Here is a 17,583-nt window from a genome sequence, read left to right as displayed (position 1 = left end):
GTGTGTATACTTAGTAAATCTCTCTCTCTCATGCTTGTGAGATTCTAAAAATTATTGATTTTTTGGTTTCTATTACAGAGTGGATATAACATTGGGCACTCTTTTCAATATTTTAGATTATATATGGTGTTGCTTTAATTTTTAGATTCCATTAACTTTCTTGGAACATTTATTTTTAAAATACCTTTAGGGTTTGCCAATTACAAATGAAAAAAGAAAAAAAACCAACTAAGCTTTATGTCCTCTCAGTTTTGTTTTATACCTTCCCATAGAACCTTTTGAGTCCTCTGGTTTTTCAACATGATAAAAGAAAGTTCAACAATTTTCTTAAATATTTTATAACATATGACAAATCTTAAATTCCAGGAAGCAAAATATGAACATTCTAAACTATTAATTTTACCTATGAGGAGTTTTCACTGAAAAGGAATTATAGATGCTATGAGATTTCCATTCTGGAAAGAAATAGAGTCAAAGTCAGGTTGCTGGGTTTTTCTAGAAACATTGTACTGGGGAACGCTGATGATCTCTCATTTTATCAGTACCTGTGGCTGTAATCTTCAGTGCCCAGTTCCAGAATGGGATGTGGTGGTGGAGAAGGCGGGACCTCAGCCTCGGCCCATCCATCACTGGGGAGCAAGAGCTCTAAAACACAAAGAACCAATGAAGCTGTGGTCAATGGGAGGCAGAGCTATTTGGTGCCTGGCTTGCTTTCAGTACATCTCACAGATGCCATCTGCACCAACACATTAACCAACCTGAAATCAATAAGTCCTCCTACAGAACTGATTCAGGATTTGTATGGGAGCTAAGGCAGCCCTGGGTGAGGAAATCTAAGCCTGCTAATAGGTTTTTACCCTATTAGCACCAACCCAAGGCAAGTCAAGGCCGTGCATCCTGAATATCATTTCCCGGCTACGGAAGGCTGACAGTTGCTCATGACGCGTGTTCTGTGGAAAATTAACAAACCATCTCTTTCATGCCTTAACAGTTTTATAAACAAGACTCTCTCATGAATATGCTGGGTTATGTGGTGATTTAGGTATTTGCCTCAGTGACAAAAAGTACTTTAAAAAAAAAAACCCAAAACATGAGATACTTTATATCTACTCACCATTTAGAGATGGTAGAGGGGAAAAAATACCCTTTTTGCATCTGTGCCACAATGGAAATATGTGGGTTTGAGGCCTTGGAAGCAAAAGACTAGGGTCAGACCTGGTTTTCTCACCTACTTAAAATGTACACTTTTCCAATCTCTTCTACTCTGGAAGAACTAGACATGTATCCTGAATCTTACTACAACCAAGGTTTGTAGTAACAAGCAGGTTTGTTGAGATCTTATCGTGTACCAGACATTGTGCTAAGTATTATGTACATTATGTCATCTAATGCTCATCCTTATTACCAGCACTAACGGACTTATGAAAAGCATGAGAGAGTGGCCTGGGGGAGAGTCAAGTTTGTGCAGCAAGGCCGCCAGGTCCCCAGTCACGGCTCCCACTACTGTGTGAACTTGGCCCAACTATTCAACTTCTCTGTTAGTTTTTGAAATCTGTAAGGTGGGAGTGAGAATAGCTTCATTAGAGGAATATAAGAATTATATAAGATGGTGCATATTCACACAGATTTATAAATGCAAAGTGCTAATAAGCAACTAAAAGATTATTCTATACCTCCTAAACTCTACTGTGTATCTATTACAGTGAGAGATTTGGTAAAAGGTGGACCCTACTTGTGTTGACTGCTGGAACAAGACAGAAGTGTCCCTACCCCTGTGAAATGTTGCTGGTAAAAGAACCTGCTTGATTTGCCCACATGCCAGGTGTGATGGTTACTTTTATGGTTAACTTGACTGGGCCCAAAGTACCCAGATAATTAATCATACATTATTCTGGATGTGTCTGGGAGGTTGTTTTTTGGGTGAGCTTAGCACTTAAATCAATAGACAGAGTAAAGTAGATTGTCCCCCCATAATGTGGGTGAACCTCATCCAATCATTTGAAGGCCTGAGTAGGACCAAAATGCTGACCCTCTTCTGAGTAGGAGAGAATTCTTCCTGCCTGACTGTCTTCAAACTGAGACACTGGCTTTTTCCTGCCCTTGGACTTAAACACAAATACTGACTCTTCCTGGGTCTTGAGTCTGCTGGCTTTCAGGGCAGGACTATACCGTTGGCTCTGCTTGGTCTTTAGCTTTGCTCATTCACCTTGCAGATGTTGGGACTTGCCTGGCTCCATAATCATGCGAGCCAATTCCTTATAATAAGTCTCATTATATCAGTTATTATATGTTCTTACGTATATGTCATATATATTATTATATATTATACATTATATTCTATGTTTTATGCTGCATAATATAATGTCTATTATACATTAAATACATATAAATACAAATACATCCCCTTGGTTCCTCTGTGGAGAACCCTGTTCCACGCTCTGCTCCAGGGCTTAGTAGGATATGCAGGTAGTTCTAGCAGTGCCCTCACACCCCTGGGCAGGAGGCTGGATGCGCGAGATCTGATAGGCAGGGTGACCAGGGCACAGAAGCGTGGTGAGCGAAGGCAGTCAGCACTGTCCCCCTGCACCGCCTCCCACCCAAGTGATCTAGTGAGTTGGTAATACAGTGGCAATCAGGCAGCCAGAGACTTGCTGAGAGAAACAGAACAGAAGAATACACTGTAATCTGGAGACAAGGGACATATTGGGACGACATTTTCCACTGGCTCTAATCTCTCTACCCTCAACTTCTTAGCCCATCTTTCACACTGGTGATAAACACGGCCGTGATCACGTATCCTTGGCCTCTCAAAACATTTCAGCTGCACACAACAGCCTAGAGAATAAAGGTCTACGCCCCTGGCAGGCGACGTCAGCTCCTTATCGCACACCAGCTACCCAAGACTACTTACTGTTCCCCAACCACAAGCCTGGGCCCTCTTGCCTCAGCGTGTCTGCTTACATAACTGCAAAATCCAGTCCCATCCATCAAAGGCCCACCCTTCTCTCAAGATCCACCTCAGTATTTTTATAACAGTGGCAGAGAACACTAGTGCTCACTCGATCTGTGTCCCTCCTTTCTTCCTGCACATACAGACCCCATTTCCCAGCCTTCTTTGTCCCTAGACTTGTTCTTGCCAACAGCAGGTGAGTTGCTCTGGTCATTGACATCCCCAGTATCAGTGGTTATGAAAGGGTACATTCTCTCCACCTGTCCCATCTCCCAGCTGCAAGGAGAAGGGGATGAGGCTCTAGAAAATGGCCTAGCCACCAGTGGAAGGAACCCAGGTCCCTCCATCACTGCAGGGAGCACAGCCCCCATCCTCCAGCTACCATACCTCACTGGGCTGTGGTAAGACAAGAAAAATACTTTCACTGTCTTTATCCCCTGATATTTGGGGTTTATCTATTAATATTATGGAAAATTATTCCATTTGTAACATTTATCACATGCGGCTATAGCAATGAGCTATCGATCTATCCTCTATGTATCCATACCTGTTTCTCTGACTGGACTATGGAGAAACTCCTTCTAGCCCTCTTTCTCCTCTCCCTCCTCTTCTTCAGCATCTTCGCTGGATTCTTCAAGTTTTATTACAATTGTTACCTTTAGATTTTTTTTTAGAGAGAAAGATTGCACTGGGGGGCGGGGGGCAGAGGGAGCAGGAGATAAGCAGACCCCTCGCTGAGCAGGGAGACTGACATGGGGCTCAATTCCAAGGCCCCGAGATCATGACGTGAGCTCAAATCAAGAGTTAGGTGCTTAACCAGCTGAGCCACCTGGGTGCCTATTACCTTTAATTTTTGTTTCATCCACATGAACAATCTACATATTTTTAAGTATCTATAGGTACAGAGGCAAATACCTTCTTTGTTGACTCTATCCATGGTATATTTTTAAACATGTTCAGATGTTAAAAGGAATTTTTCTTTCTCTTGGCCCAAACACCTCTATTAACCCTCTGTCAGTGTGAAAATATGGAACTCTTTTCTCCAAAAAATAATATTTCTGGATTTCATCACATGTACAAGGTGAAGTTTTGATGGTCATCCTATATATATATGCCTGTGAATGTTGACAGTGCAGCCTCAGGTAACTACTTCATTCATGACCCAATAACCCTTATTTTAATCTTTTTTTTTAAATTGTTGTTACTTGTTTTACAGATTCTGTCCTGCTAGGGCCGGATCAGGAAAGAAGAGTGAAAGGGTTTGCAACTTGAGACAAGGGCTCAGCGGGCTACGGCCCTGGTCCAAAACAAGCCCGCCATCTGGTTTTGTACATAAAGTTTCATTGAGCACTTATGCTCACTCATTTACTACTGTCCATGGCTGCTTTTGGACTACAGCGGCAGAGCTGAAGAGCTGAGACCGAGATCCCTTGGCCTGCAAAGCCTAACCTATCTGGCCCTTTACATATAAAGTTTGATGACCCCTTGTTTTTTATTTTTTTTAATTAGAAAAAATTTTAAAGCCTATTCTTGAGGGCTATAACAGCATTGTATTCTTTTTTGAAACCCTGATGGTGTGTTCTACACAATGGAGGTATTCAATAAACAGCAGGCAAATTGAAAAGTATAATTCAATTTCTGAACACCACTCCAGAGGGAGTGTCTTACGTGCTACAGAGGGGGGGACACATGCTGTTTCCCCAGAGAAGGCACATTAGGAATAATTATACATTATGTGTGTGCCCAAAGGACCCCAGGGAACATGGATCCAATGAGACAGGACACATAACCGAAGGGGTTTGATTTGCGGTGGGGATGGAAGTCCTCCAGGAGCCCTTCCTGGATGGTGATCCTGAGCGGACTTAGGACAATGGGTGACTCACACATGGGGCTGGAGTGCAGTAGAATTGAAAGGGGAGGGGAAGCAGGAATAGAGCACAAAAGGGGGAGACGAGAGCAATGAAAAGAGAACTAATAACAAACCAGAGGCAAATGGTGCTTATTATTATTACTTACTCATTACTTGGCCACGGGTGAGATCTAGCAGCAAAATTCTTCAGAAAATACAGTGTTGGTATTTCATATTCTTTATTACCATTTAAATGCTTAATAGGATTTTATAACTAAACTGTTGGGACACAGCCCCCGTCCTGACCCCTTACCATTTGGGGCACCACACTCATTCTACTGCAGGCACTGCTAGCAATTCTCCAACACAAATGTGAATTTTCTGGTGTTACAATTTATACAAACGTTAGTTCTAAAAATGCCTTTTCCCTGTAACAGCTTGACAGGAGTGTGTGTGTGTGTGTGTGTGTGTGTGTGTGTGTGTGTGTGTGTGTATAATATATATATATATATTATATATATATATAAATAACCGAGGAACTGTGGGTGGTATGTACTATTATTACAAAAAATAGATGGAACCCAGCATATCAACATTGGATTTTTAAATATACAAAGGAAAGGAAAAAAGGAAGAGAAAAGAAGTGAATGTTTTGGCTGTAACAGTTCCTTTCCACACTAGACATTACATTTTGTCAACTCAATCTTGCTTTTCTGAAGGGGCTCCGTAAAAAACTTGGTCATGTTGAGTCAACACTCAGGTTTCATGAGGCTTACTGGCCTCTTGCTACCTCATGTGCAACTGAAACTCAGAAACTCTCAATGGTTCCCAATATTTTAAATGTTTTTAGTATGACAAAGAGATGATGATCATGATATTCTTCTCCAGCATCATGTTTACAAATTCTATTATATATATTCTTATCTCTAAGTCAATAGGCTTACATAAAAGTAAGACAATTTCATCTATGGGTCTCTTACGATTAAAATTTAATTCGTCTATGCCTTGATAGGCCTAATTCTTTAACTGAATATTGTATAACAGATCTACAAGGAAATAACAGCAATAGATTTTTCCTGCTTTAAAGAAAAATAATGTTCAGTGCAGTCCTTGAAAGAACTGGATTTTTTTGTCACCTTGGAAAATTGACATGGGGGGAGGAAGTATAGCAGGAACCTTGTAGGTAGCTGACCTGCACAGTTTTTCACTGGTGTAAAATGTTGTTCTACCTGGAGGTAAGTCTCAAGAGGAAGGGAACAGACAGACTCCCAGTGGTTGTCTATGGCCACATGTACCCAAAGGACCTAACTGTTCAGTGGAAATACAAACTCAAAACATTCTTTTGAAGTTTCAAAGAATTATGACATTTTATTTTTAGCATGTGCTTCGACTGGACTCTAATATTTGAATTTTTTTTTTCCACGTATATCCTTACATTTTAACAAGTTCTGTAGTTTCATTATTTTGGCCTTTGCTGTCCCTTCTAGAGATACTGTCCCATTTCCCTATCTCGATGTCCTCTAAAAATACTCCATGTAATTACCACTCCAGTGTCAGTATTTTATAGTTATTAAAAATGAGGGGCATCTGGCTGGTGTAGTTGGTGGAGCATGTGACTCTTGATCTCAGGGTTGTGGGTCCGAGGCCCACGCTGGGTGTAGATATTACTTAAAAAATAAAATCTTTAAAAAAAAATGAAACAAGATAGGGGATAACATGCCCACTACTACTTTGGTATAATTAGGAATAAAACCTTTAACTTGGATTGTCACTGTATCACATGTTGAGAATTAAACGCCAATCAAATTAGGTAAAGCCTAGATATTTTAATACACATGGCAATGTTCTTGATCACTATATGGGCACAGTAGAGAGAAGGCTGTTCTAGTCTGTGGAAAACTTGCTGTTCCTTCCCCAGATTCTCCTCCTACTGTGATTTAAGGTCTCAGAAAGAGATCTTGCTTTGTCAAGACAAATTTTAATTTCTTAAAGAAGATGAGAAAAGACAGGGTATTTTTTTTTATCTGATACAAAGCCAAGTGAGCTTTTAGTGACACTCTTGGTATCAGGTGAAAGGACTTCAACAGTTTCAAGAGACCAATGTAAGACAAGGTCTGTGCTGTGGTTTAAGGAGTGAACTTGAATCAGAGAGATAGGGGCTGAATCCAGGCTCTACCCAGATCAAGTATGTGGTCTCGGGTTAATTATTTACTCTCTGTTTCTTCATCTGTAAAATGAGGATAATAGTATTACCCACTTCCAGTGTGCATGTAAATTGCTTAACACAGACTCTAACAGACAGTAAACACTTAATAAATAAATGGCCACAGCTGTTGCTGCTACTCTCACTAAAATGGATGAAATCAGAGGAAAAAAACAGCGTCCCATTCTGATGAAACAATTTAATTCTAGAGGAATCTGAGAGGTACAAGCCTGTTCTGATGGAGTTCTCAGAGTTTAGAACTTGTTCCCATGTAGTTAAATTTTGGTAACATCTTAAATGTAAATAAGGGACCGATTACATAAATAGTACCTGCGTTCAACAGATTACTATGCAACCACTGAATGTGATGCTGAAAAGTATTCAATGATATAGTGAGATGATCCTAATGTGTTATTAATTAAAAGAGCAATTTCCTAAACATTATATATAGTATATTTCATTTTCATTTCATTTTACATATGCATGTTTGCATGAACAAAAGACTTGAAATACAGACGTAAAAATGTTATCGATTAGTATCTTTGATAGAAGTATGAGTAATATTAAATTTTCTTTTTATTGCTTTCCCCTAATTTTTCTGTAATGAATATGCATTGCCTTTGCAATACAAAAAACTTAAAGTTGTTTTTAAAAAAAGACATGCAGGGAAATTAAAAAAAACTTTTTTTCTTGGTGACCTAAAGTATAATTTTTTAAAAACAAAGGAAAGTCCAAATGTTTTATATCTAGAGCTCTACTAGTACAGGATAATAAGGGAAAGACAATGTAGTAAGGGAATAATAAGAGCATTCCAACTGTTACACAATGGTCTCGGTTCATGGTATTTACCACACTCTTCCTAGAATCTGTGAATCATGTTATGACCATCTTATGGTTTAATACTAGTCCATACATTTTTTTTAAGTTTAATAGTTATTTACATTTGGTAACTTCCAATAATTAAAAGATTGTTAAAAAAATAACAGTTTGCCATTTTGTTTCTCCATTCTGCCATTTTGTTTTTGTTTGGCTTGTTTCACACATCATCCTCCGTGTTTGGGGCAGCAAGCATAGAAACTGTCATTTAAACTGGAGGCGATGCCAGGAATCTGCTTCACAACTTCTGAGTCAGCCCTCCCACCCATCATCTCTCCGTGTTCATGACTCAGAGTAACAAAGCCTGCACTTAGTGTAATTAACTTCCCTTAGTCCTTTTTTTTTTTTTTTTAAGATAGTCTTGTGTTTTCTCATGCCATTTGCAGTAGATGGAAATGGACAGACTCTTACCTTTCTGTTTGTCTTGTGAACTGTAAGTGCCAAATGGATGCAATGAACTATTATCATTTCTCCTGGAGGTGGTTATAGTGTTTTGACAATTCTCAAAGCATGGCTTAGAAAATGCCCCACACTCTGCAGGCTCCTAAGGGATAAAAATAAAAATTACATTTGCTTTTTTAATATGTTCGAACTTGGTCAATGACAGCAAAGTAGGAGAATGATCAATTTAGGAATGATCTTCCAAAAGTCTACTGCATATACACTCTCAACTGGAAAATCAAAATGGCCTTATCAGTGAAAACATCTTTGAATACGAAATACAAAAAATACTGACAATGTGGTGCTAAGGATTGGGAGTACTCATAGCCAACACCAAAGAGGATTAACTTTATTACTCTTTCCCCCCACTTACAAATGGCTTCTTTCAAATTTTCTTCCATCTGGGAGTACAGCTTGTGGCAGTGTCAACACAAGAATAACGGTCCATGCCAAGGGTATTTGTCTGCCAACCAGCTGGTTCCTCTCTCTCTCTCCCTCAGCGACTAAGTGCATATGCTCTAGGACAAGTCAGAACCTAAGCAGGTTTGCCACTCAAATACCATGAGTGTGTCCCGCTGCAGACACTGGGTCTGTTGCCCAGAAGCTAAAACAAACTCTGTGACAATACCAGACAGTGGTCCTCCTGAGTTTTTGCCCACTTTTTGGTATTTTCCCCTCCTATTTGGATGTTGACAGCCTGCAGACAAATTCATAGTGTCCTCAAGATGGCTGTATCCAGAGTAACAGGCCCACAAAGCATGTTGCACGGGTGTGAAGAGGTAGCGGCGGGGGGCCAGTTTCAGAGGGCTCCAGCTGTTTGTTCAAGAGGACTGAGGCACACAGAACTGGGGGCTGCTCTTGCTTAGACTGTGTGTCTTTCTAACAGATTTCAAGGAAGTCATGTGGACGCCATCTCACCGTTGTGCCTTTGACCATTTGTTTTTGTTTGTTTTTTTTAAGATTTACTTATTTGTTTGTTTGACAGAGAGAGAGAGAGAGAGAGAGAGAGCACAAGCAGGGGGAGTGGTGGGCAGAGGCAGAGGGAGAAGCAGGCTCCCCGCTGAGCAGGGAGTCCCATGTGGGACTCGATCCCAGGACCCTGAGATCATGACCTGAGCCGAAGGCAGCCACACAACCGACTGAGCCACCCAGGTGTCCCCCCTTGACCATTTGTGAGAGGAACAGGCCACATACAGAACACAGATCTGATCCCCAAAGCTCTTTACTTCGGAGCAAAGCATTTGGCCCAAACAATTTTATTATACTTTCCTCTCAGTTCCACAAGCTTGATATCCTGCTAAACAAAATATTTAAAACATTCAATTTATGCATTCTAAATAATTAAAATATTTTCAGCTGCTGAAGTTCTGTTAGCTTCTTGTTGAGGCTTATAACACTTTTCCCACACCCAGTGTTACCCTCTGCCTCTGTACTGCTAGTCAAACCAGACTCAGCAAACTACTCCTAAATTAAAGCTGGAGCCCTGGCAGGCAGGAGAGGTAGGACTGACTGCACCTAGCCTTGTGCTTTAACAACAACGACAAGAACCAAAAAAAAAAAAAAAAAAAAAAAAAATTCCGCTTTCCCAGCTCTTTGATAAATGACACAATCGATATCCCAACAACTGATCAGTAACCAGCCTAATTAAAGTATTCAGCCTGTAAAATAGGGCTGTTGTGGAGCCCTCCATTAGTGTCCCAGCCAATAAAAAACATAATGGATTTTTAAACATATTCTGCTTCTACCAAGAGGAGCTTGTAGCGGGGAGGGAAATGTTTTGGGGAAGGGGAAAAAAACAGGTCATAACCCATTTTTTAATACTAAGTCTCTGGGCTCAAATAGAATTACAGTTGAACCTCAAGCTCATCCTTTGAAAAACATGGTTCTATTTAAAATGATTCTGATTCCATCAAGGACTCATTACATATTCTTCACGAGGTCCTCATCAAAACTGTTTATGTATCTTGAACATCTGGGTAATGTGGGAAAATACTCCAACAACTATATATTTTGACTTTTCTTAAGTAGCTTCTTCAATTTTTTTTATATCAATATAATGTTCAAGTAACCATTTTGGTATTCTTGCCAAATCTAACTAATTGATTTGCCTGAATGTATGAGCAGTGCTGAGACCTTTTTCTCGGTGATGCTGCTTTTTTATTGTACCTGAGAGTGATTGCTGCACCGCAGAAGACACCAAAAGCATGAGTGCACAATATATGATTTGACACAGTAAAACACAGAACCGGGGGATCATATAGCTCCAGACGTTTTGTTTTTGTTTTTGTTTTTTCCAATTTAATAAAGATTAGTTGTACATTAGAGGCTGCTGTCTTCATAAGACAAAAACGCTCTTTAATCTTCGTGGGTACCACAGAGATTCCCGATAGCTGAGAGCATCAAGTGCCTGCTCATTCCCCATGGAAAGCATGTAAATATTAGGGAAACTTTTTAAAAAGGGACCTTGTTTAAATGTCCTCATCAAAATTGCTTTTTGTCCCATTTCTTAATTCCCAATTAATTTCCTAGTGAACTATATTAACAAAACACTTCTGAGGATGGGCAACAAACCGAAAGTTTAGTACTTTCTTCTGATGGAATAATTGTCAACCCATCTCAGAGTTGGAGAGTGGAAATATGTGCAATGAAGAAGAATGTAAATGATAAAACGTCTCAACTAGATGAGCCCAAATACAGAATGTTTACCTACCAGGCACGCGCCTGTTTTAGAGAAAGACATGAAATTAGGAAAGGGGAGGGGTAGCAAACATAAAATGCCTAACAACCATGTTCATTTTTTCTTTCTTTCTTTTCTTTTTTCCTTAACTTTTGCTATTTGCACAGGTGTGGTACTCTACAGCAGTGCCTTCCAGACTTTTCTCTTAGTTGAAATATCTTTGTTCCAAGAAATCTGAAGGGAGACATAATAAACAGATGCGCAGAGGGGTGGCTTAGGGGCCCACGGGCCATCCTTCACACCTACCCCAGCCAACTGGGTACCATGAATCCCAAGGCTCTAGAGTAAGAATCAAATTAAACCAGAAAGGAGCCAATTCCATCGTGGATGGAAGCAATAGATAAGGGTTTTATAACTATGTACATAAGTAAAATCCATTAAATATTCATGGAAGCCTCTCTGTCACTTAAGCAGACACAAATGTTGAAAACGAGTTGGCTCATTATATATAGTCTCCAGTAATTGGCCAATTTACATTTATTTAACATTTACAAGGTTATGTACAGAGGAGTAAAAAGGTACAGTTACCCTCTTCCAACAGCTGATAATACAATGAAGTGAGATATAGTTTATAAGTTTACTACTTCAGCTGACCCTCTCAGATAAAGTAGGTCTCAGATGCATCTTTTATTCATTCATTTGACAGTATTTATTAAGTGTCTACTGTGTGCTGGGAAATGAGGATACATTAAGGGATAAAACAGACTATAGTATCTGTCATCTGCAAGTACTGAGCACTCAGCTATGTCTTCCCATAGCCAGAAAATGGACAATCTGGGAGTTTTACTCAGGTAATCCAAAACTTTAGAACCTAAGCTTTTAACTACTATGAGTTTCAACTACCTTCTACTATTGTTTAATTTGAAAAATCCTCTCTTTTTTTAAGTTGAACATATTATTAAAACTAATATTTTATGTTAGTGTGTTATTAACAGTATTCTATGTTAACTGCCTTTTACTGTATTACACAAACATTACTTGTCCTCAGAGAATATTTGTGTAATGTGCTCATGTTTTTCTTAACTCTTAACTATGATCAACTGTTTTCTTATCTTTTCTTAAAATATTTTTAGGAGCATTTAATAATGATTTTTCATATATAAGAGAAAATAATGTTTTAGGAATATTTTATATTTATTATAAATATGTTAATATACTTGTATAATAATATAATTGTGTAATATAAATATAGTATAGTTGTATGTAAGTGAAATGTTTAGGGATATCAGCATTCAAGAATATTTTATGCTTACACCTCATGGGTAGGCAGAAATATTTCTTACGTTAAAAAAAAATCCCTAAAAAATCATGATAAAATACTGTAAAAATACTTATTTAATTAAAAAACATTTATTTAATAACATGAAGCAAGCAGCTTGCTTAACAGACCAAATTTTAAATTAGTTAACTTCCAGGTCTGTATTAGCTATGTGCACATTTTGGGGGAAAATGTACTGCATTATAACAATCTTCACATTAAGCACTGTATGCATCTGATTAAAAACTTTCTAAAGTATGGACACTATACGCACCTCAATCAAAAAGTATATAAAGATGCTACATAGTTTAATAGTTTATTATATGAATGAAGTGGGGAAAAAACTGGAAAATATGGACCTGTTATATTTGAAAAATTACTTACTTTATATGCACATTCTTAACACCTTCTAGTTATACCTATAATATACAACCATGTGTTTGCCGCATAAATCCATCAGAGCCCTTCTGGGGCATATTTTTCCAAAATTTCAGAATCAGTATGATACTAAGTGACAGAAATCTGCATATTCTAGGCGGCCATTTGGCAATTTGCTGAGGGAACTAAAGATATGCATCACCTCCAGTGGTCTCTCTGGTCTCCGCAGAATTACCAACTGGATCATCCCTCGAATATTTCCTTCCATGGACATTGATCGCCTCAGTGTCTCCATAGCTTCATGGTTGGACTTTCCCAAAAGAGATTCCCCATTAACGGCAATCAGCTGGTCATTCATCCGCAGACGACCATCCTAGGGCAGAGGGAAGAAAAACAGTATTAAATAGAGAAAAGTATGGTGATGATGGATGGCTATTTTGGAAAAAGTTCAAGTTTAAAAAGAAAAAAAAAAAAATCCAGCCATTAGGAATGATTTATTTTCTATGGCAGAACAAGGTTCTGGAGCTTATCAAATAGTCACAAATACTAACAATAATGAACTGTGTGAAAGTATGTTTTTGAAATCTCAGAGTCCCAAGCTGCAATAATTTAGACATTTGTATAATATCTCTTACCTAAATCTTTGGCAAGCATGCTAACCTAGCCCGATTCTGTCATTTTCTCTGGCAGGGACCATACTGGCTCATGGAAAGGGGGTTTGGAAACAAAAGGAAGTGGTCACATCACTTGAAACAAGGGCTTGCATTTGCGGGCACAGGGAGACATTATGCTTAAATGTTGCATGTTTGACAGTGGTAATGTGTCTCCTAGATCCTACCGCTAGGTCTGTTGAACTGTGCTGGAAAAAAAAAAAACAAAATAAAAACCACTTCATGTAATTTTCTCTAATACAACCAAAAAAGTTGCTAGTCTGCTAGTCTGCAAAAGAACACAGAGGTGTGCAGTGAGGGACCAATTTGCTATGATGTCTTCTGGCAGAAAAAGTGTGACAAAAGAGACTGTCAAGCATTTTTTGCAAGGAGGCTCTGACCGATGAGTACTTTTACCCAGAATCTTCAGAAGCCACATACTACAAAGTGCACAGAAGCTCAACATGTGGATCGGCAGCCTGGACTCCAGTCTGAATCACTTCTAGACACTAGTCATCTTCAGCCAGAAGTATCACACAAGCTAGAGACTGGGGTGCCATCTCTGCCAACAAAAGAACTTGGGGGGGACCACAGTGCCTCTCCCCCATAGGCAGCCTCGAGGGAAAAATCTTCAAAATACTGACAGTCAGATTAGGGACATGCCTCAGACCTGTTTTCACACTAGGGTAGAAAGTTCTCACTACGAGGTACAGGTGCAGTTTTAGGAATGTTATGATGTAGGGGCGCCAGGGGGGCTCAGTGGTTAAGCGTCTGCCTTAGGCTCGGGTCATGATCCCAGAGCTGGAATCGAGCCCTGCATCAGGCTCCCTGCTCCTCGGGGAGCCTGCTTCTTTCTCCCTCTCTCTCTGCCCCTGCCTCCGTTCGTGCTCTCTCTCTCTCTCAAATACATAAATAAAATCTTTTTTTTTTAAAAAAAGGAATGTTATGATGCCACTGCAGCTAATAAACTTAACCAAAATACCAGGAGGTTTGTATGACAAGTTACCTTCCTAGAGAATTCCTCCATAAATTATCTCTAGTGATTCTCACAGAACTCAAGAACTAGAACGATGCTTTTATTCACATTACAGATAAGGAAACTGAGGCAGGGAAGGGCTGCAACTTGCCCAGGTCACAAAAGCAAACCAGAGACACAATGACCCCAGTTCTGATATCATGCACTTTGGCTCTTCAGTCTCCCTACTAGAATTCTCTTTATTATTTGGTCTCTAGACTACAGTCGTACAACTCTAAACTAGGAAAGGAAAATATTGGAGAGTTTTTACAGGAGTAAGTAACTGGGATCCATGTTCAAGTTAAGAGAATAAAATACAAAAGATTAAAACTTCCCTAAGAAATGAGAAAACCAGGCATACAATGAACAATAGGACCAACTGTGCAGCTTTGGGAGAGAAATCCTGCAGACAAGTTGATAAACTTTGACAAATTCGGTAGCAGATGGTCAGAGGAAGTTCTTCCCCTGACAGCAGGGGAAAGGCTGAGTGGTGAAAGCTGCTCTAGAGAGCTAATGCTGTGATGGAGATGCACTGCACGTGCCACCTGCTGGTGAGGGCGCTGGGCGCGTGGGCTCGCAGAGGCTGCCCAAAGGACCATATGCTCCTGAATGAAGAAAGTGGGATGTCAAGGCGACGAGATCGATCCAGAAGGGCATTCGATCAGAGCAGGAAAATGTCTGAGTGGACTGCCTCCACAGAGCATGATGTCTCCTCCCTTCCTCTTGTTTTCCCACTCCACTTAACCTTTACCCTAATTTGGAGCAAATCTGGAAATGAGATTTACAGGAAAGGCCAAACAAGAAAGAAATCTCTCCATTTCTATGATCTAATTTTGAGTGGGGCACAGAAAGACTGAGGTTAAGGTTACACAAAACAGGGTAAAACAAAAACAACCTTAATGGCTGAGTCATGTGAAGTGAGACACGACTCGAGAAACCATTCTGGTTTATTTTGGCCTTTAGTGGAAGGAGGGCTCATGGGTTGAGTCTTGAGAAGGAGGCTGGGAGGGTCACTAAAAATCGGATGTAAGATTTTTAAAGAGGAGGAGGAAGCAGAAGACTTGGATCAAGATCCTCGCCCTGTTAACAGGAAATGAGGTCTAGCATTGGATTTGCAGAGGCTTAGTCTTGGCAGAACACCTCTTCCTCTATGATATGAAGAAAGATAAAGATTGAAACTTTATGGGTATCTCTAGGATGGAGGAAATAAAATCTGAGTGAGATTCCACCTGGTAACCTCATGTGAACCTTCTCTGTGAAGTATGGTGCAAGGTCTATGTGAAGAGGTAAATAAGAGATAAGGAGATATAAGGACTTTTTTTTTGATAAAATAATCTCTTACCAACAGGTACTAAGCACAAACTTTCATTTTTAGCTACATTCCAAGTCTCAAGCACACAGACCACTACATTGAAGTAGAACATGTTTGCTGTATCCAAGTCCCAAACAAAAAGGCAGGTCAGGTCAGCCTGGGGCAGCTGGTATTTTTTTTTTTTTTTTGGAAGAAATACACATTTATCACAAGCATCACTGGAGAGCTGTGGGCATGATGGAAATCCACACACTCTCATTTTCAGGCTTGGCTGGTCTGTTGCTCTTGGTGTGTGCTTTCTCTGTATAAGATAAATGATGGGTAATTTCATTAACGGTGATGCCAGTAAGTGCCATGTTGTCCTGACATTTAGAATATAATCACAGAACTTAGAGCTTGATAGGTCCTTTGAGATCATCTTGTCCAACCTCTTCTGTACATTTAAATAATGTGATGCTCAAAGAGGATGCAAGGCCATTTATTGAACTCATCTTAAGAGAAGGCACTTCCCCATGGGCTGGGACTTGCTCAGCTCGTTAGGGTCAGAGCTAGATCAGAAGAGCCCAAGTCCTGGCTTCTTAGCATTCTCCATTCCTAACCATTCTCTCTGCTACATAGATGACGGTGACTAGTTCCTAAAGAAGTAACGCTTCAAGAAAAAAAATATTCAAAACCGGCGAGGACAATATGTCACCAGATGTCTCCTGGAAGAGAGCCTGATACAAAATCCAGAGTCAGATGGCAGAAGATATGGTGACCGGTGCCTGTGCTGGGGGATGGCAGGACAACTGTCTTCTGCAGAAGCAGGAGACAATTTGTTCACCTCTCTGGCCATAAGGAGATAAATGCATACCCATGTCTGGGCTTGATCAAAAATGAAAGCGATTCAATGGGAAGTTCATTAAATATCTCCAACTCAGACTCATTAACTATCCTTCACAATTGTATATGCCCATTGTGTATACTTTGGGATAATTTTGACCAAGAAAAGCACTTTTTTATGGTTGTATCTTTTTCTTTTAATACTATGTTTAAGTGCATACTTAGACATGAGAATGCTAACTCTCATCAACTGATTTTATAGAAGAGATTTCAACTATCTGGGGATATAACTCAGTAATTTTAGAATATTTATTTCATTGTAATTTGGGTCATGCTTGTGTCTGTTAAAGAAAAAAAATCCTGTTCTGCTACAGACTGAATGCTTGTGTCCCTCCTCCCCCATCCCTCTTCCAAATACATATGTTTCGAATATGTGAGGTTATTAGGAGGGAACCGTCATAAATGGGATTAGTGCCCATCTAAAACAGGCCTGAGAGAGATTCCTCACCCCCTCTGCCATGTGAAGGTGCAGCAAGCACATGGCTATCTATTAATCTGAAATGGGCCCTCACCAGACACTGAATCTGCTGGTGCCTTGATGTTAGACTTCGGCCTCCACAACTAGGAAAAATAAACTTGTTTTCTATAAACCACCCCATCTATGGCAGTCTGCTAAAGCAGCCCAAACAGACTAAGACACTTTCCTTCCTATTTTATTGCCATCAGACCCCTAACTAACAAGACTCCTCACCTCTGGCAACTATACTCTTCATCTCTGGTCAACCCCATAACCAACTCTATCCATCCTCAAGCAGGAGGGAGTAAAGGAAGTTCCCCAAAGAGGAAGGAGAACAGAGTAAAGATAAAAAGTAACTTCCTTAGGACACCTGAGGACAAATAAAAACTGGTACAAGATTTAGGTCTTCTCCATGTCCTGGGATTGCTTCAAATCTCATCAGCCCTAACCCAGTTCTAATGCAATAGGATGAATGGCCCAGGAGACAAGATGTTTGAGTATTACCGTCTCCCTTTTACTGAGCACCTAACATAGGCCAGTCTTTATGCAAATGTTTCGTATATGCTCTCTCATTT

General features: G+C 39.8%; 1 protein-coding gene across 15 annotated transcripts in view; it reads right to left on the bottom strand.

The window, feature by feature from the left end:
• Positions 1-17,583, bottom strand: part of PARD3B (par-3 family cell polarity regulator beta) — a 1,014,396-nt gene that overhangs the window by 387,862 nt on the left and 608,951 nt on the right. For all 15 annotated transcript variants that reach the window (XR_003519077.1, XM_027589187.1, XM_027589179.1 and 12 more), the window contains 3 exons: positions 12,895-13,065; positions 8,290-8,422; positions 546-645 (listed from right to left, as the gene is read on the bottom strand). Coding sequence is in view for 14 of the 15 variants with exons in the window: in XM_027589187.1 (XP_027444988.1) it covers positions 546-645; positions 8,290-8,422; positions 12,895-13,065 (404 nt within the window). In the remaining variant the exon portion in view is untranslated. The remainder of the gene's footprint in view (positions 1-545; positions 646-8,289; positions 8,423-12,894; positions 13,066-17,583) is intronic.

The sequence above is a fragment of the Zalophus californianus genome, chromosome 3 (genome assembly GCF_009762305.2).
Source record: "Zalophus californianus isolate mZalCal1 chromosome 3, mZalCal1.pri.v2, whole genome shotgun sequence".
In the NCBI taxonomy this organism is placed as follows: Eukaryota; Metazoa; Chordata; class Mammalia; order Carnivora; family Otariidae; genus Zalophus; species Zalophus californianus.
This window is presented reverse-complemented; position numbering and strand designations above follow the sequence as displayed.